The sequence below is a fragment of the Punica granatum genome, chromosome 5, assembly GCF_007655135.1.
Source record: "Punica granatum isolate Tunisia-2019 chromosome 5, ASM765513v2, whole genome shotgun sequence".
Taxonomy (NCBI): Eukaryota; Viridiplantae; Streptophyta; class Magnoliopsida; order Myrtales; family Lythraceae; genus Punica; species Punica granatum.
Window position 1 is genome coordinate 24644591 of NC_045131.1, and position 20459 is coordinate 24665049.

Sequence of the window (20459 nt, forward strand, 5' to 3'; positions counted from 1 at the left end):
GGTCTTTTAATCAGAAAAGAAATAATGGCCAAACAAAATAGAAAAAAATGATAACAAAAATATATTATTTAGACGCATCAAACTTTAAAGTCATTGCTCATCACTTAATCCCTTTTTTGTTTTAGAAAATAAAACTAACCCACGTATTCACCTTTTTGTTTTCTTTTCTCTTTATATCTTTGATTAAATTATGTCAGATGAAAGTCCGCCATCTGTCAAGAAGCTTATGGCTCATAATCATATAAATGGTCAAAAAACCATATGAAACAACTAAACAAATATTAGCTTCAGCTCTGTACTTGTCAGTCCATTAAATAATGAATAAAATTCGAAACGCGAGCCGTGCTTGTTGTTGTGTCACAGAAGGTGAAGCTCAAAATCCTCAACTCTATGTCGAATTGACATTCTGAATTTTTATTATATTTTATGAAATTTAGATATCTATACATATTATTTTATATAATGATATAATAATAATATAAGTTTCTGAAAAATCTAATATTTTTGCATATTTTAGAAACATTTCTCGAAACATGAGATATTTTTTCAATTTAATACGTTTAATATCCTAAATAGAAGACATGAACACTCCTTTTATACTTCATCTTTCCATTCAATATATATTTTTTCTTAATCTTAATCAATCCCTATACGATATATTCCGCTCTTCCTATGCACCGGTACATTTTATAGGATGATTATATTTATATATTAACAGCGTGGTGTGCCATTTTAACTAATTCTTACAACTTATTTTAGATGAAACGTTGCATTGGTTAATCTTTGGATTGAATATTATTACTAAAGATAATATTTTTATTTCAAATATAATAGAAATAGAGAATATGGGGTCACTCTAAGTTAACTCTCTGCAGTAATGAAGTTCATGGCTATGTTTATTCGTCATTTTCTTTTTTCTCCTATCCAGAAATAATTAGGAATTTTATGTAAAAGAAAAAGGAGTAAGAGGTTAATATTAGAAAAAACACATTTTTTTAATAAATTACCATTATGGATCGAGAAAATTATGATAACATAAGATGGAAAATCCAGGTACGGAAAAATCCTTTTGAACTTGAGATGGTTATCAGTTTCACAAATAATTGTTATATCAAGTCAGAGTCATTTTGATATGGATAATTTATCTGCATATACATAATCGGTATCTAATAAGTAAAATATTTAGCCATTGATTCTCATCAATGGAGGCTATACCCCTTTATTTTCCTTTCTGTATTATGTACGAAGCTCTGGGTATTTTTATAATCAAAAGGGAAAAAAAATTCAAATGCATGTAATCGATAACGAACAGAACGTGTGGACAAATGTAATTGGTGCAAAATTTTAACTCTTCGTAAAATTAGATAACCGGGAAAATGTTATATTCCAAATAAGTAAAAAATGATAAAGGAATATTATTAGCACACGTAAAAGTAAATGAAATTATCATTATAGCAGGTATTATAAAGAAGAATCGAATACGCCCAACAATGGTTTGGCTTAGCTTTTTGCTTTTGTCTAGAGATTTATTATGCTAAAGGGCACTTTTAAATCTCTTTTTAAGGGCATAAAAAGTCTAAAGCAGCACCCACAAAAGCAAAAGCACAGAGAGAACAAAGTCTTCAAAGAAAAAAAGCACCTGAAATCTTTTTTCCATGCAACCCGGTCGCACTTTATATTAAGTTCATCATCCCATCAAGTGAGGTTCCTCTTTTACTTTTTCACTTTATTTTCTTCCCTTTTATCTGCTATATATCTTAATTAATATTTGTCCCTTATATTTATATTTATCTAAAAATCAGTAGCAATTTCTCATTTTTCTATTATAAGAGAGACATATCGGTCTAATACAAGGAAATAGAAATCTAAATAATGGGGTTCAGTAGTCCCATTGGCCAGTATATTGAACCTGTAATGTTTTGGTTCTTAGACATGAAAATGTGTTACTGCACTATTCCCATTTTTCTTGCCATTTCTAAAAATATTAGAGAAAATTTTAGAATTTTGTGAAAGAATCTAATGAGATGCTTCAAGAATAGATGAAAAAATTAAAAGAAAGAGAATAATATGAAAACTAATAAATTATGAAGTTGATTCGCAGAAGTATACTTATTCCTAAGGTTCATATATTCTTTCTTTTGCTGGGAATTTATGAAGTTAATTTTAAAGGATATGCTAAATCCAATCTTGAAACTCAGCAATATTTTATCATCCTTGGAAATGGCATCTATGATCTATCTACACTTGTACCAGCCAAAGAGAAACGATCGAATCTGCAAGTGATTTTCATGACCATCAGTCATGTATTGTATCCAATTTAAGCAATAAGTATTCAAAACATATAACCTATTAAAGAGATTTAATTTGATCAAGCTACTGTTTATGTTAATCTTTAGGTAAAACATTTTTCCTGGCTACGTGTGTATTATATCACCAAAAATGATGGTATTGGAGCTTACGTGTGTATATAGTATGGATACATGATAATATCTTTTTTTTTTCCTGATAATATAACACAAAACCCTAAATAGATAGAAAGGCATTGATGACATGGAGTAATGATTGGACAGAAAGCTCATACAGATTAATGCTTTTGCAAGTCACCTCTCTGTTTCTTGGCTGCTCTGACCTGGCTGGCCCTTTCCTTTTCTGGTCTTTCTTTCTGCACTTTTTTTTTCTCTCACACTCCCTTCCCATTCTCACTATTTATACCTAATAATTCCTCCTCCTCTCTCCTTAACCAACATCTCTCCCTCTCTCTCCCTCCCTCCCTCCCTCCTTCCCTCCCTCTCTCTCCCCTGGAAAAATACTCACCTCCGATCGACCATCGCATTACATACCTCACCAACTGAAAGAATTGTATTGTTTAGATTATTATTATTAGGATTACATAAACAGCTTCCGGTTTTTGTTGTTGCCTTTTTGCCGATGGAGAGCCCTACCCCTGGAATCAAACTGTTTGGCACAACGATTACTCTACAGGATAAGAAAACAAACAATGGTTCGCCTGAAAAGTCTGACCAGGAGATTGCTGCTGAGTTGAAGAGACCCGATAAGATAATCCCTTGCCCTAGGTGCAAGAGCATGGAGACCAAGTTCTGCTACTTCAACAACTACAACGTTAATCAGCCCCGGCACTTCTGCAGGGGATGCCAAAGGTACTGGACAGCTGGTGGGGCCCTTAGGAACGTGCCCGTGGGAGCTGGTCGTCGGAAAAATAAGCCACCTTGTCGGCCGGGGCTACCTGGGTTTGCGGAGAACATAAGTGCCCGCCTTTATGAAGCTTCAGAGGTCCAGCAATACTTTGACTTGGAAGGGGTTGTGGCGGCAGCAGCAGCAGCTGAGACCTGGCATCTGATGTCGGCACAGGGCAGTTTCCAGCAAGTTTTGCCGGCTGTGAAGAGGCAACGGAGCGCGATGATCGGTGATCACCAAAGCTGCTAAATTTGATCTACCCAATCAATTGTGGTTTTATTATTTCCATGATCATCGAGATTTTGAAAGATGTGTATGAAATATAAAAGATGGATAATTGCACTGTGTAAATCGAATTTCATCAGTGTAATGTACAGGTTGGCATTAGTTTACTAATTCTCTGGGAAAGCATTTAACAGATGCTCTTTAATTAGATGAAGTATCAGATTCTTTGCTTTTATTAATTTCTAAAGTTTATTTGATCAATTTTAGTAGTTTACTGAAGTCAGGCTTCATCCGACATGGTATCTCTAGAAATATAGAAATTTGAAATAGTTAATATATAATTGTGATTTTATGTTCATGATTGGGATATGCTAAATCTTATAAGGGGGGAAATTAGACATATATTACAACACTGATATTATTCATTTGCTAATTATTTAACATAAATTAATTGTTGATTTTTGCCAAAGCAAGAAAATGAAAAAAAAGTTTAAAAAATAATTAATGGATGATAACTCTATGAAATATGAAAATAGAGTTATAGGGTCACATTTACGGCTTAATTGGTGCTAAATTATCGAGCTTAGAATGGATTTTAATGGTTTTTAGTTTAATTCTTGTTTATTTGAGCTTTCATAGATTTTATAAGTTTCGATTATTTTTTGATCCATTTAATTTTGAATTTGAGTTAGTTAATCGAAATTTGCAACCTCTAAATTCTTGGTATTTTTGATTGGGTGAAATGTGAGGAAAATGGCGCAAATTATATGTCATTGGAAAGCTTAGCAAGTGAGAAGCACAAGGTTCAAACGGTTTGTCGTTTCAAGTTGGGATGACTAAAGTTACGACCGACTGAAGTTGAGTGCACAAGCAGATCCGAACCTGAACCAGCCCAATCTGGACCCGCGAAACCCGATCAGCTTACCAGAACTGACTAGCTTTCATTCTCTTCGGGATTTTTCGCGAGAGCCAAGCAATTTTAGTTTAGGAAACTCTGGTAGATATTTGGATTAAGGAGTCTTTATATTTTTGGGAGTATAGAAAGATTCTAGGTAAAATACACTTCCTCCCATGAGGTTTTGCGCCATGAAACTCTGCTTCATTCTTAATCAAAATAAACATTCCACTCCATTGACTTTGTTGACTTAATAAGATAAACTTCTTTTGACCCTCAACCTTTATTTTCTTTTCACTTTCATATTATCTTTGTTCTTTTGAATTACTTTGATCTTCAACGTTACACAATTTATTTGCTTTGATTATACTATTTGAATTTTCGATAAACTTATTAATGTGTAAAGTTTTTAAAAATAAAAAAAAATTAACTAAAAAAAGAAAAAGAAAAGAACAACTCGTCAACAACTATGAGAGCTCTCAACTGTCTAAAGTAAGGGTGTCCAACGACCAGACATCCACTCCTCGTGATTGATACCCAGAATCATTATATTTGACATTGAGAGATCATCCCCATATCGAACACTCATGTTTTGCAGTAAATGCCACCAACACACTCACGAAATTACAGACGACTGTTTTTATGGTTTATAACATTGGCCTAATTTTGAGATTTAAGAGGTCCTAATTTAAAATGTCAATGTTACAAGTAGAGCCTCGCCAATGGCAAATAATCTGCCATAGGTAATTGAGCACCTTAATAATGACCGATGATCTCGAATAGAGTAGTTATGAGCATTATTTTTTTTTTATCTATTCTTTTATTTTCAAACTTTTTTCATCCATAAAAAATTTGCATGTCAACATATATATTGATGATTTAAATAATATGACCCAAACGTGGACTAACTATGTCATCTTGAAACAATGTTGAAAAATAGTATGAGTTAGGATAAAATTGAAAAACAAGTTAAAGATTAAGGACCAAAATAATTTTTCTGAATTAGGACAAGATTGACAACATGGTGGATTATCAATTTTACTATTAAGAATGAGGGAGGAGTGTCTATTTTAATCAAGATTAGGTTAGAGTATCACTAGGCAAAACCTGAGGGGAGTGTATTTTGATAAGGAAATTATATTGAGAGATTCTTGGGAAATCCGCGTGGCCATTTCGTCTGGTGTAGGCCATCCTTGAAGACTCTTCAGTTTGAATTTCTTTTTTGTCAACATGTACTCATGATTTGTATCTCTTAGTGAATGAAATTCCATTTTTTTTTTCATTCCATGAAATTCTTGAATTCTTCATTTATTTTCCAATCTTTCCTCCGCACGAAGTCCTCGGTTTAGAGAAATGCCAAAAGAACCCACAAGGATCTAATTGGCAAGCAAAGAAACTCTCCAATTTTCGGAGAAAACGAAAAATGGAAATTGTCTTTTTTCCTTCACCGAAATCTGAAAACAGATTTTTGCCGACCACGGTGGGAGGCATATCCTTAAGTCGGAGAAGGATCTTGCACTAAAAGTCGGTATGTATATTGCGTTTTGGACACTCAAAAACAGTTACGTTAACCCAATTAACGGAGCTATCATGAATTATTTTTCTAGTCCGATGAATTCCTCATTAATTCGGTCACGTGTTCTGATTCAAAATCAGACGTTTGAACTCTATTTCAAGCTCTGAACGCGTATAGGAAAAGCACAAAGGCATTAGAGGTCGAAACAGAATCTTTAATTCATCAGAATGGTGAAAAGCATCCCTTCAGATTTTCAGAACTCTGAAAAAACTCCCCTAAGCTCCTTAAAGAATCACTTCAGATTAGAAGTGTCTCCCTTCATCATTATACACGTGGCCATCAACGCCACTGTAAAAGTAACATTATTATATTATATATGGGTGAGAATTTAAAGTTAGATGCTTCGAATTCATCATGCTGGCTTGGTTCCCTGGCAAATAGATATATATACATAATGTATATATATGAGTTTATATGTGTGGATTTGAATTCTAACTATTCTAATTCAAGTTTCATAACGATATAAATCTGATGTTAGTCAATAATATCTATTTTGTCATCTTTGAAACTCCCTTTGCAGCACGTCTACGGTGTAATAGTTCTGAAAACACAGTTGAAATGTTTCTCCAAGAGTCACCGCCCCTCAAGTGGACCATCGTTATTACATTAATTTGAAATTGAACGTCTGCAAATTTATCATGGAATTGACGCTTCTAGTGGAGTAAAAATCTAGCTCGATTTTCACTCTGCTGGGGACATCTATTACCGATATAAATTTAATTTCCCAAAAAATTCATCCGCAAACACATGTCAGCTCCTGATTGTGTTACAAGCCCATGAACATAATCATAATTCTCCAAAGAAACGAGCCTAAATTATTCCTAGAAGGAGTAATATCGTTTCACCATGAGCAATCCCCCAGGTTCGAACTCAGAGATGATGCCAAATTCAATACGGCGACGTTTTACTGAGATCGAACCGTTTGATCAAACCACATATATATGAATTTTGTGATAAATATTGAGTATGTCATCGTACTCGCAACATTGGATCATGCTTCCTCGACTGTATCCTTGGAAATTCCCATGCGATTACAATCTTGGATGTGAGATAAATAAAGTGATATCTAGTAATTCCCTATTGTCTCAATTTGAGATAAGATGAAAGGCAACAAGGCTAGCAAGACGTGTTATTTTTGACATGTGGCCTTATCTTTAGGAGCAGTATCACAGTTTGCTCATATAAACCACTTCGTAGGTGGTTATTTGGATTTATCCATTCAAAATTAACACGTTTTGCCCTTTTTTTTTATCCATTAAGCGGCTTTATGTGCAATTCACACACAATTGAGGAATAATTGCTCTGAGGTCTGCCTCTATAAAGGGTGGTCAATGCTTCAGATGGACACACTTATCAATCAACTTTAACAGAATTATTTTGTAGCTTTCATCTTTGGCACCTCGCGGCCCCAATTTTAGAAGTAGATGTAATGTAAACGGTTCGAGCCAACGCTTTTTTGTGGTGGCAAGATGCGAGCAACCGATCCCTTGGTGGCAAGACGCGTCTTCAAACACTCGGACAATCATACACCAGTGGTGGCCAACCTTGTCTTCAGTGACATCGGTCCTTTTAGTTTGAATCGTCCAGGAGGTTCGAGTTCAATCCCGCAGTCATTCGTCCGGACATCTCAACACGGTAGTGGTTCATCCCGTCCTTGACGGTTTGGTTGTCCCTAAGTCGAAGATCTCGGGCCTAAACTACATTAGCGTAGCCATTTCGTCCCATGTAGACCATCCTCGAAGACTCTTTGATTTGAATTTCTTTTTTATCAACATTTATTCGTGGTTTGCATCTCTTAGTGAATGAAATTCCACTTTTGTTCATTCCATCAAACTCTTGAGGTCTTCATTTATTTTTCAATTCCTTCCTCCGCACGAAGTCCCTAGTTTAGAGGAATGTCGAAAGAACCCACATGGATTTAAGTGGAGGAAAAATAAATTCTTCCATTTTAATTGGAAAATCAGAAATTGCCTTTCTTCCTTCATCGAAATCCGAAAATAGATTTTTAGTGACCACAGCGGGAGGCATATCTTTATGCCGGAGAAGGATCTCGCACCAAGAGTAGGTGTGTATATCACATTTTGGACACTCGAAACGGTTTCATTAACCCAATTAATAGAGCTATCTGGAATTATTTTTTTAGTCCGGTGTGTTCCTCATTATTTTGGCAATGGGTTCTGATTCGAAATCAGACGTTGAAACTCTACTCCGAGTTCTAAACGCGCATAGTCAAAACATAAAGACATCATACGTTCGAAACAGAATTTGTAACTCATCAGAATTATGAGAAGCATCGCCTCATATTTTCTAAACGGTGTGTTTGGCTTCAGAGTTAAAGTAATTTTGATTTTGATTGTGGAAAAGGACAAATGATTGTGTAGTGTGTTGAGTTAAAATTATAGTTAAAATTTTTGACTTGGGAAATGTATATTTTTATTGTGTAGTGTGTTGAGTTACAGTTAAAGTTAAAATTTTTGTGATTTTAACTGCGAAACCAAACGGAGCATCATAATTTTGAAGAAACTCCCCTAAACTCCTGAAAAAATCACTCTCACATGAACTAGATTAATGATGTAAACTCAATTTAAAATTGGATTTAATTTATCGCGATATCGGGCCCGAACTGTTTAGGATAGACATTTTTGTGACTTGATACGTAAATTGGGAAGAACTCGAGAATTTGAGTGCGATCTGAATCGGGAAAGCGATTGTGTAGCCAACACAGACCCGACCCGACCGGACCTTTGGGACCTAAGTGGGTCGCTTGGGTCGGGCCAGGCCGTTGTGGTAGTCTGACAACTAATGCAGGCTTGATTCAACCCGTTGCGCCTATTTCAGCCTATATGGCTCGGTAAAGGCCCATTGGGCTGAACCGAGTCTCCTTTCCCATTTTTAAAATTAAATTGGACTTAAAATGTTTTATCCTCGATTATAACCGTTTTGTCACAGTTTCAGTAATTAAATCCGATTTTGACGGAGATGTGTCAAGTTCACAGTGAGCATGAGATGATATTGGCCCACCTGCGTTAATCTCAAAATTGAAATTATTTTTCCTTTCTTTGATGTACGCTCGAGTGATTTAGGTTGGAAAGAGAGATAAACGAGAGGATTTAGCGTTTTATGTATTTGGGTTGGGTAGGCGAGAACGAGCGAAAACTCATTTCTTTCTGTTCGATCAGAATTGTAAGAATCCCGGGCTTAACGGTGTAAGGTCTCGAGAGATACGAGGATTGTGCTAAGTGGATTATTTTGATCATGAGGGTGGTGGCCCATGGAATGAACCTGTTAGGCTTAGGATAATTCACTCGATTCGAGAGTAAAATCGATATTCAAGAAGCATGTTGTCTAGGCCCACATTCAATTTGACTGAATATATCATGAAAAAATCGAAAGACGCATGTTGAGTCACATTTCTAGTGCTTAGGCCTATTGATATTTGCAATTTGTTAATTGGATTAAGCCTAATCATTAGTAATCTCATACTCACCTAAAAGTAATGAGCAAGGCATATTATGCATTTAAGCCACCCTCTCGTGATTTGAAATCGTCCATTCAGCCTTATTCTCCCGTTTTCCATTTTGGAGTCAAATTGTATGAGATGTACGGAGGCTTAATCCCAGGGCCTTAATCACAGGGTAAACAGGTTAAAATATGACAACCCATAGACATGTGGAGTACCAATTCTTGGGCAATCGAGAAAACTCGATCGTAATGGGACGTCGAACCCGAAACTCTGCTTCTGTAAGACCATGACCTTAATAGACCTAGGAGGTATAAATATATCCCTTAGACTCGAGCGACTCATTGACCCTAGATCTTCGGATCTAAAACAGATGGTGGTGACTCCCGACTCGTGCTTAATCTCGCGTCACCCTGTTCCTTTCTTCTTGAAGTGCTGGATCACCATCCGCACAAATGCCTTCTTCGTTCTCTTGATTTCCTTTCTCCAGGAGTCTCTAACTCTATTTTTTCTATTTCACCATGTATATTTATATCCAACGTAATTTTTTCGAATATTTTTGTTGTAAGGTAATCAAACTTCCTTTGAAAATATTTGCTCTTCGATATCCTCCAATTCTGTGTACACACACGCACGCGCGCACATATATATATATATATATATATGTATTTATAGAGAGAGAGAGTTGGTATGCATAAAATGATTTCTTCAATTATCTCAATGCAGTTTAGGAATTCTCTATCTTTTGTACATATATTAAATTTAATTACATTTCTATTATTGACTTGCCTATTCAAAAATTAATTTTAATAACGGTGTTTCTTGCTTTTGCATAATAGATTTTTTTTTCAATTTATTTTAATACTGTACTAGAACTCGTTATGCTCAAATTTATTAAATAATTTATTAGGCAACCTTGATATATCTATTAACTATCCGTAGCTATTAATTATTCTAAAAAAAAAAAAAAAACGTAGATCGCTTTTCATGCTTTTTTTTTTTTTACATGTAAAGTGACTAATCGGTTGCCAATTGTGGTAGATGATTCCTAGAAGACAATACACAATTAGGCCTGTAACGCTGAGCCCAGGACAAACATCCTACCCCGCCCCCTGCCTGCCCTACCCTGCCCCAATGGACTGATTTGGCCACCGCCGCTTCCATCATGCATCCACTTTTTCTCTTCTACCACTCTCCACATATGGCGGTCCTGTTATGGGAGTTTCTAAATAGTAGTTCATACCTTCATCCTATTGGTTGGCTATCTCCTCAAGACAGAAGCATTCTTCCCCCGTCAAGAGCGGAAATTTTCAGGAATAAAAATTTTACGAATCTCCACCAACGTGTTTAAAATGGAATGCCCCCTCTCATTGCTCTTCTCTCGGTTCGTGCTCTCTCTGAGTCTCCTTCTTTCCCTGTACAAATTGTCATGTTTCTTTTCACCTTGATCTGTTTTTTCTTCATCGTACCCGAATAAACAACATTTTCGCAGTTGTTTCTAATAAAAGAGATGATACGAAATCATAGTATACCATTTTTATTTGTTGTATTTTAGGCATGTATATATTGATCACATTTATGTATTTCCTTTAGGTATCTCCATGCAGTGCCTATATATATTTGAATACAGTCTACCTCACAAGTTGAGTGAGGATTGAGCCATACGTTCTATCCAACCTTTGATGGTATAAGAGCCCCAAATTAGGCAATACCATACCTCTCAATCTGATTCTCCACAGCCTTCTGCACACCTTTCTTTGCTCCAATGGATGATAATTCTGCATCCTGATCTTCCACTATCACTCTTCCCTCCTCCTTCCCCCCTATTCCTATCAAATTAAATGACAGGAACTATTTATTCTGGAAAGCCAAAAACAACTGCCATATTAAATATATACTAATTATTTAGTTGAATGCGCTCATAAAAAAAATATTACAAGCAAGTACCAAAACTTAATAAAAAAAAGTTACTTAGATATTTTTACAAATCTTATTCTACATTATATAAGTTCGTTTTACATTTTTATATAACTAGTTCACAACTTTTTAGTGAAATTCTAAATTTTGCTTATTCTTTTTTTCTTTCGTGAAGTAAAACTGTATCTATTTTAATGTAGTATCTCTATATAGTCTGATTATTGTATTTTATTTTTACAACTAACAACTATCTAATCATTTGGCGAGTTAAATCAGGAGGGGAACAAATTACTCACTCTAATCTTCATGGTCATGGGCACGGAACGGTGAAGAGAAATCCTTCCTGCAACGTGCAATAAATATTAATATATATATATATATATATATATATATATATTACAAGCAAAATAAATATACTTGAATTTTAATTTTTAGCATGCCTTTTGGATATCTTGAGTGAGTTTTGCACAATAGGACAATTTTTTTTATGGATTTAACTATCACTGATGTGGGGTTCTATTTTTTTTATCAATTAAGCCTTTCAGAAAATCAAATTGAAAGCAAAATGAACAAATCTTTAATAAGGACATGCATACGTGTATATAAGCTTCCTACCCTCATATTTATACATAATTATGACACTGATTTCATGACTTATATTATCGAAATTTTGAAATCAAAATACAAATGACCAGAACTGAAAAAAAATGCATCGGGAAAAACTTAAAAGATTGAAAGTAACTAAGTTCACATTATAAAGGGAATAAAAAATATTCACTCATAATTTATGTGACACTAGAGTTGACTGTTTAATAATAATTTTTGTTTCTTTAATGAAATTGAGAAAGATGGTCATAAAAGCACAAAATATTAATAAATAAATATTTAAAATATTCAGTTTGAGGAATATTGATAAGAATTGACAAAAATATTCTAAACATTTATGTAAAGAAAATAAGTAGGAGAATATATAATGCGAATTTTAAAATGATTCAATTATTCTAAAATTAATTAATTATTTTATTACTAGAGTGAAGTCAATAAAAACCATATAAGTTTATATATATAGATATGAGTCTATTAGCGAACCCGTGAACTGCACGAGCAAAAACTTGTTTATTATATAAATATACATCCATCTAATAATGCTTTTATCAATATTTTTTGAAATATCAGAACGCTAATTATTAGGCAACTATAGCTTATTTTAATTAAAAAAGATATTAAAAGATTTGTTAATACAATCAAAGTTTTGTACACGGGGAATGAAAAGGAGATGTTACTGTCAATATTATTCTTATAAAAGCTAGTTGATACTCGCGCATTGCGCGATAATTATTTGTCAATTTTTATACCAAAAGATTAGATAATTAATACATATTACAATAGATGAATGAATATAAATAGAACAATGAGGCTAAAATTATATATTTTATCGAATGCAAATGATAAAAATATTTTGATGAGAGTAAAAATATTAGAAATCATGACCATGACAAACAAATACATATAATAGTCTTACTCAGGCGTTTTGTGATAATAATTAATCACTTTTTATATAAAAACTTAAATAATTAATGCATATTCCAACTTAGGAATGAATACACATAGAATAATGAACCTAAAACTATGTATTTTATCGAATGTACACAATAAATATATTGTGAATGAGAGGAAAAAATTAGAAATCATGTCCATACGACAAATAACTAATATAATAGTCTTATGAAAATGAAATAAAATATATATAGATAGATACATATGAAGAGGGCAGTATCACATAGAGGTTTTAATATAAAGAAAATTACAGTGATCGGTAAAAGATGATGTATTAAATGAATTTTCTTGTATCCTATTTGTAGGATGCATAGCAACATTAAACTTAGACAAATCACATACTTTGAGAAATCTTTTCAATTATCAAGAAATATTATTACATACAAAGGATATAGACAAATATAAGAAAGATGTTAGATATAACGCAAATGAAATGTTGTAAGAGTTCATTTAACCGAAATTAAAAAGTTAGTTGATATGGAGCTGAGGGTTTGTGATTTGACTTACGTGGCGCAACCACGTCTCCACTTGCCGGCTTTTATATGTTATAATTGATAATTGATTTTATAAATATGTGTTTTATTAAAATCTATGCTAACCTTCCAATTTGCTTTCAAATATAAGCAACTTTATATTCATTTATGCTATATGTAGTCATATTTTATTGATCATATTAAAAGCACTCTCGTTTTATAAATATGTTTATATTAAATCTAAAAAGTACTTATCCAAATAAAAATAAATTGGGAAAAAGGTATGTACTTTCAACTTAAATAAAATAAATTTTTGCATAATTCTAAAATAGAACTATGATGTATTATATGAAAATTGTAAATGTATTCTTTTTCCTAATTTTGAGAATAAGTAACTCAGTCAAAATCCCATGGAATATACGACTAAAAATCACTAGTTTAATTGGAAGTGATATGTTACATCTTGGAGACCATAATTCAACCAAAAAATACCAACAAAAAGATTGATATGCAAGTAAACTTTGGCGTCAGAAACTTCACTAAAATTTCATTTTTACGTTGAACGAGTAACGGCTGAAATTTCATGTTTGTTATCCTACCTATGGACGAAAGGCCCATTAAAATCTCCATGGGCCCAATCTCAGGCCCGCACTCACCTTTCCGAGTCGGAGCTATTACATACCATAACCCTAACTCTGACGCACTCTTTCACCCCATCCTTTAACTTTCCCTCTGTCTGCTCTCAGTTCTCAGTCGGATCGAAGCGGCGGGGAAGACCAGACCAGCAGCACCATCATCAGCATCAGCTATGGGTAAGTTTACCGACGGGGACTTCGATTCGACGTTCGAACATCCGGAATGATGGACGGAGTACATATGTTGAGGCTGTGACTCTGGTTTTGCATTTTGCAGGGAAGGTTCATGGATCGCTGGCTCGGGCGGGGAAGGTGAGGGGGCAGACACCCAAGGTGGCCAAGCAGGACAAGAAGAAGAAGCCTCGCGGCCGCGCCCACAAGCGCATGCAGTACAACCGCCGGTTCGTCACCGCTGGTGAGTAATCTCTGTCTCAGAATCGGACATATGTTGAGAATCTCTGGTTTAGGTTGCTGTGCTTCTCCGATGTGGTCCACTGACTAGGAGGATGTGTTAATGTTATGTGTCCATTGATTAGATTAGATGGAAATCCATATGTCGAAGTTTTTGCTGCAAAAAGTTAAAAATTTTCCTCGTATTTTTTATGTTATATATATGTATTGTCTGTTGCCCCTGTTTATGCTCATACTTCAATGATGAACTGAAATGTCGATTGAGTATGCTGATTCGTAGGTGGCCTTGGACATGATATCTGAGTTTGTTGTTATTCGGTCCGGACTTAACGGAGGATACGGAGGTAGGGAAACGAAGATGAGGGTAGTCAACAGAATGGGGGGATCCTAGACAAACTCCCCTTCACGCTTCCTCCATTTCCCGCAATCCAAACAAGAGGCTAATCTCGAACTTATTAACTGTGCAAAGTGTTGACAAAACGAGGCTTACCTTTCGTAACTAATCAACGGAGAGATGGAATAGTCTGTTTGGGTTCCAATATCTCACTGGTTCTGAGTCGGCCTTTATGAAATGCATTTGCGCATACCTACCACTGTTGTGCTGTGCAATGTTTGTGAAATGATATTGCTCTTTCTTTTCTTCTCTTTCCCCATTGACCTGCATGATGTTGCTTCGACGACATGTGAGGCAATTTTATCTTATTGATTCATATCTGTAATGGATCGAAAGATAAAGCTTTCTTATCCCATTAAACTTTTCTTTCTTGTGGACAGTTGTTGGGTTCGGTAAGAAGCGGGGACCAAACTCATCGGAGAAGTAAACATGGAATTGCCGGGGGCTCACGGCTTTGAACTCTCCCCTTTCTTTTCTTTGAGGTGTTTTAATAGGGAAACTGGCTAACTCGTATTTTGTACTGCGATCCATTTTGATGGATGACGCTTATCAGCCATCAGATTAAGCATTCATGTGAGGAAGAAGCTGTTTGAGTTGTTATCTTTTTTATGACTTCCGATCATTCTATCACGACACTGTCTTTGTTTTCGTTTGAAACCGAAGGGAAATTATTCACTCTGACCATAGAATACCTAAGAGTAATATAGGGGATTTCGAAAAATGACATACACAAGTGAAAACTTGGAACTCTTGTACATACGAGGAACAACGGCCAACATGCTAGCATTACATTAGCATATCGACTACCACGAAGTAAAAAGTAAAAGAACTGAATATCGACTACCACGAAGTAGAGAGTAAGAGGACTGAATTTTGCCCGCTCTACAAATCCAAGCTTCCAAATGCTTGGTTATTTGGGTACAAAAACCCCCTTCTCCTAACTAACATACAACATACTAATTTATTTGAGTAGAATACCACTGTTGTCATCCATTTATTCATTAGTAATCATTTTTGTTTCTGACATATTTTTGCCATCAATTAGCCTTAAACGTTGGCATTCCATTTACTATTTATACTCGTTAACCTCCGTGACAGAAAATTCATGGACGGTATTATATTTTCTGTTACTTTTTCGTTACAGAAGGGTATAAATGGTAGACGAAATGCCAACGCTTGGGGCTAATTGGTGGCAAAAATATGTCAGGATAAAAACGGTTACTAATAAATAAGCGGATGGCGATAGTAGTAATCTACTCAATTTATTTATATACAAAAATATAGGCATCGATGATGTCTATGTGCCCTTGTTTATGCAACACTATCAGCAATCATGCCGAGCTCCCTGAGTACCTCAGCGCACTCCGGGAGGGGGTCCTTCTTCATGAAACCGAGGGGATTTGCAATTCGAACGGGAGAGGAGATGCCGTTGTTGGACGTGAGATTGATCTTGGCGCTCTTCCTCAAGTACGTGTCCTGGCTGACCTCATCGCACCCTTCCATGTTGCTCTTTACGAGTACGATCTCACATATCTCGTCCTCGTGCTCGCCGTCCACCGGGAGGTGGTATGTTCCGTTTGCACCAGTGGTGCCGTTGACGCTGTATGTCAGGCTCCCGCCTTCACGATCTCTGCACTCGAGGCGCACCTTGGCCCCTGAAAAAAATATCAGAGTAGTTGCTACATTAGATTGCTTCGCGATAACTTCCTAAATTAAGATATACTGTGTCGACCATTCAGGGAATGAGAGTTTTGCTAATCCTCCATTACCGAAGCCGTAATTTCACGAATGGTACATCGAAATCAATATGTTCTTGTTTTTGCGGCTCCTGCTCATACCTTCCATATACTCGCTGACTCTGGTTTCGAACTGCGTGCGGCAGGTGTCGCAGTAGACCCTGCCCTCCACAAAGAAGCGAGAATCGGCAAGAGTGGTCTCGACCAGGAGGGACAAGAAGCAGACAGCTGAGGCCAGGAGGACGATTGCGTTCAACGATTTGGCCATTGATGAAACTTTTCTGTTTTTCACTTGTTATCGAAATTCTTAAGCATAAATTGATGATGAGAACGGAGAGGAGCTTTATTACATTGCTCTTGTAAGGCAGGACCAAGTTTATTTTTAGGTTGGTAGTAAAAATCTCTGAGGCTGTCGTTTATTGGGTCGTCGTTAAGTGGTGGGAAAACATTAGTTTGACCATTTCTTTATTTACTCTTTTATTTCTAGCAAGTATGCTCCGGAGCATCACTAGTTTTTCTCAATATGGCAAAACATCTAATCCATTTCTGAAATTGGTATGTTATTTAGTAACCTTCTTATGTTTGTTCCGGGGTTGGATGCTTATTTTCTTAAATAAGGTCACAAGTTCAACCCTCATTAATGGAGAAAATCACAAATGCAAGAGGTCTATCCTTTAATTAGTGGTCCATTTAGCTTGAATTTAGATTAATTGGGAGCCATTAGGCTTCCTAGTGCTGAGTGGTACATACCAAACAATAGGTTGTTTAATTACCAATTGTATCTAGGAAAAAAAAATATAATCTTTGTGATCATGGAAAAATAATTCATTTTTTTACGGTTGGTAAGTTGTGCTACCACTATGTAGATTTTACCTTCAACGTAAGAGTTTGAAACTTACTATAAATATCTCATGATTAGGGTCAAATCAATGCCTAAATAGAATTTGGAGATACCTCATATGTCATCACCTAAAGAAAACTAATAAAAACTTACACCTGTCTCATATTGTAATAAAAGGAATTATCCTATTATTTTATTTTATTAACTTAACAAAAAAATGTATATTTCTCTATCAATAACAATATATACATGCATATATATATATATATATATATCCACTATTATAAAGCATGAACAACCCCCTTCGCCTCACTTTCTATTTCTGAAATTGCCCTATTTTCTCCACCATTCTCTCCTCCTCCCCTATTTTCGGTGGACTCCTCCCAAACTTTTACTTCGTCATCTTTACAATGGAGTTTTTTTAGATGAATTCACGTAGGATATTTTCTTTTTGTTTTTTTTCTTTCTTGTTTTCTTTTCTTCTGAGGTAAGTTGTCGACAAATACTCATTTAATTTTGTAGTATTTCTTATGTATTGTTTCTGCGGGTAGCGCGGATTGCCCCCTTCTATATATATTAGATTTCAAAACCATGCTAGGCGCTGTCACTATATTTTGGGATTAGGTGAATAAAATGTATAGTTGGCCGAACCCATTCAACCATCTTTATACTCATAGTTTGTAACCAGAAAATGAAAAAAAGAAAGAGGAAAAAAAAATGGGACGCTAGAAGTTATTGAAGGAGAGGAGAGGAGGGGAGAGGAGAGAGTACGTAAGAGAAGAGGGAGTGGGAGAAAAAATAGGATAAAGATGGGTAGTTATTTAAATGAAATTATTATTATGTCCTCAATTATGTGTCTGTCCTTGATTATATTTATTTTGGTTATGGATTTTTCGGAAATGGAAAGTTATTCAAATGTTGGTTCTATAATAGTATAGACATTTATAGATGATTAAATCTAATAGTATAGACATGTATGAATAGTTAAATCTATATATTAAAGCATTAAAGTAAATATTTCTGAACGAATATATGGGTAGCAAAATTGCATTACATTGATTGAAATGGAATGAGAAGATTTCAGAAGATAATGTTGCAATCAAATAAGATTCTGTGTAGTGGCCAAAGAAAAAACAGTAAGCTTTTGCCTATCTATATATGGATTCTAATTAAGGTTGCATGTGTACGTAACAAAGCTAGTAATTATTGCTCGCGTGCATTATAAAAGGGCCATACATAACCAGAAGCAAGGCACAACACCATTCCCAATTTGATGCAAACAAAAACGGCCTTGGGTAATAACGACAGCAAAATGGAGAAGAAGTTGGTTGCACAACTCTTGGTTGTTTTTTTATTGATCGCAGGTATCCCTCATTCTTCATTTATCACAAGCAATTAAGCGTTTATTTACTTGTTGTACGTAGATATTTCATGCTTATAATAATTTTAAATTAATTAGAATGAGATAAATATCATGCATTTCTGCCAGGTACACTAATCGACCACTGTGCTTCTGTTGATACATGTATATATTAGCTATTTACGGTTGCAATTATGCATACTTGATATAGAAAGAGCAAATTTCAAAAGGATTATATATATTACTCAACTCTAATATATGCATACACACACACACACACATATATATATATGCTCACAGTGCTGTCACATTGTTCTTTTGGATAGGCCATTCGTTAATCGGGATGAAGGCGGAAGCTTTTTGCCCGGCAACCCCATGCAATACAACGCAAGATTGCATCGATGAATTCAAGCCTCCCCCAGGACTTGATTGTTTTTGCTCGGGTACTCTACCCCAATTCTGTGTAAAATGCTGCGACCTTAGTAACTTCAACAGCACATGATGTTGCCGACAACAATACCCTTTCGAACGCTCCATGATTCCCCTCGGAATTAATCAATATGTACTCCACTATTTTGTTGGTTATTTATTTTAAGACGAACTGTATCGGTGAGATTCTTTTCTTTTTCCCTCTTATGGAGGTATGCTGAAGTCTCTTTATGAATTTTAACAAGCACTTCGAAGCGATTGAAAGGGAATGACCCAAATCCTGAATTCGGTGATTTATGTCCTGTATCCCGGCAGAATAATAACGAAAGTTCATCCTAACCATAAAGGAATCATTCGATTCAACCATCATACACATACACATAACTATTGGAATTGCATATATAAATGCATCACGGAGTTTGTAATGTTATTTTGATGATAAACTTGTTCATATATATGAAAATAAGGTGTCATACGCATCCTACGCATTTGTAAAATAAGGTATTAATTCCCTGCTACAATCACGTAGGGAACATTGTTATATGGGCAATTGTATTCAAGTTCACATCACATAAATGCTCCACGACCCAACCATCTTCACAGATAAAGATGAAATGAACCAAGGATTACCAAGAAAACAAATCAAGAAAATTCGGGGACGTGATCTCAGGAATAATGACGAGATCTCTGGGATGAAGTAGACAGCTAGTCTAGTCCATCCAAGAGTATTCTTCCTCAATACGAGAATTATGTTAATTGCATTACGATTACATCTTACAAAAGAAGGAAGGAAAGTCTAAGTAGGAAAATCGGGGACGTGATCTCAGGAATGATAGCAAAATTTCAGGGAAGAAGATGACAACTAGTCCATCCAAAGATTATTCTTCCCTAGCACGAGAATTGTATAATTGCATTACAATTACATCATAGCACATAATATACATACATACATATACAACAGAATCATATACATACATATACAACAGAAGCAAGGATAGTCCATATAGGAAATCAAATTTGGGGCGTGATCTCAGGAACAATGCGAACGTTGGATCCGTACATAGAATGGAGCTTGGGTCACTCTCCGACTAGATTGATCGATGTGAGGGAGTCGTCACTATCTGTTTGGGGTTGTTGGAATCCCGGGCCGATTAGTCGCCCAAAGATAGAGGATTTGTACCCAACTATACCATCTATGTTTTTATTGATCGGTCTTGAACCAAAGAATAGGTTCGGGGTATCTATTACACACGATCTCCAAGTCGTATGCCCTTTCGATCCTCTACTTATCTAATGTTTGCCGGTTTTAATCATTCATCGAGTTAATTAGATCACCGCACATTCTCTCACGGGTC

The 20459-nt window shown here is 35.3% G+C and overlaps 3 protein-coding genes across 3 annotated transcripts; 2 read left to right on the forward strand and 1 right to left on the reverse strand.

The window, feature by feature from the left end:
• The first annotated feature begins 2745 nt into the window (after positions 1–2745).
• Positions 2746–3655, forward strand: LOC116206850 (dof zinc finger protein DOF1.5-like). Its single transcript, XM_031539670.1, has one exon. The coding sequence runs from the start codon at positions 2929–2931 to the stop codon at positions 3442–3444; it is 516 nt and encodes a 171-aa protein (XP_031395530.1). The 5' UTR covers positions 2746–2928; the 3' UTR covers positions 3445–3655.
• A 10305-nt stretch (positions 3656–13960) lies between these two features.
• On the forward strand, positions 13961–15366 carry LOC116206637 (40S ribosomal protein S30). Its single transcript, XM_031539424.1, has 3 exons — positions 13961–14110; positions 14211–14348; positions 15119–15366. The coding sequence occupies exons 1-3, from the start codon at positions 14107–14109 to the stop codon at positions 15163–15165; spliced, it is 189 nt and encodes a 62-aa protein (XP_031395284.1). The 5' UTR covers positions 13961–14106; the 3' UTR covers positions 15166–15366.
• Positions 15367–15472: 106 nt separating this feature from the next.
• LOC116206635 (olee1-like protein) lies at positions 15473–16816 on the reverse strand. Its single transcript, XM_031539423.1, has 2 exons — positions 16577–16816; positions 15473–16393 (listed from the first exon to the last, which is right to left on the reverse strand). The coding sequence occupies exons 1-2, from the start codon at positions 16740–16742 to the stop codon at positions 16050–16052; spliced, it is 510 nt and encodes a 169-aa protein (XP_031395283.1). The 5' UTR covers positions 16743–16816; the 3' UTR covers positions 15473–16049.
• Positions 16817–20459: the final 3643 nt, after the last annotated feature.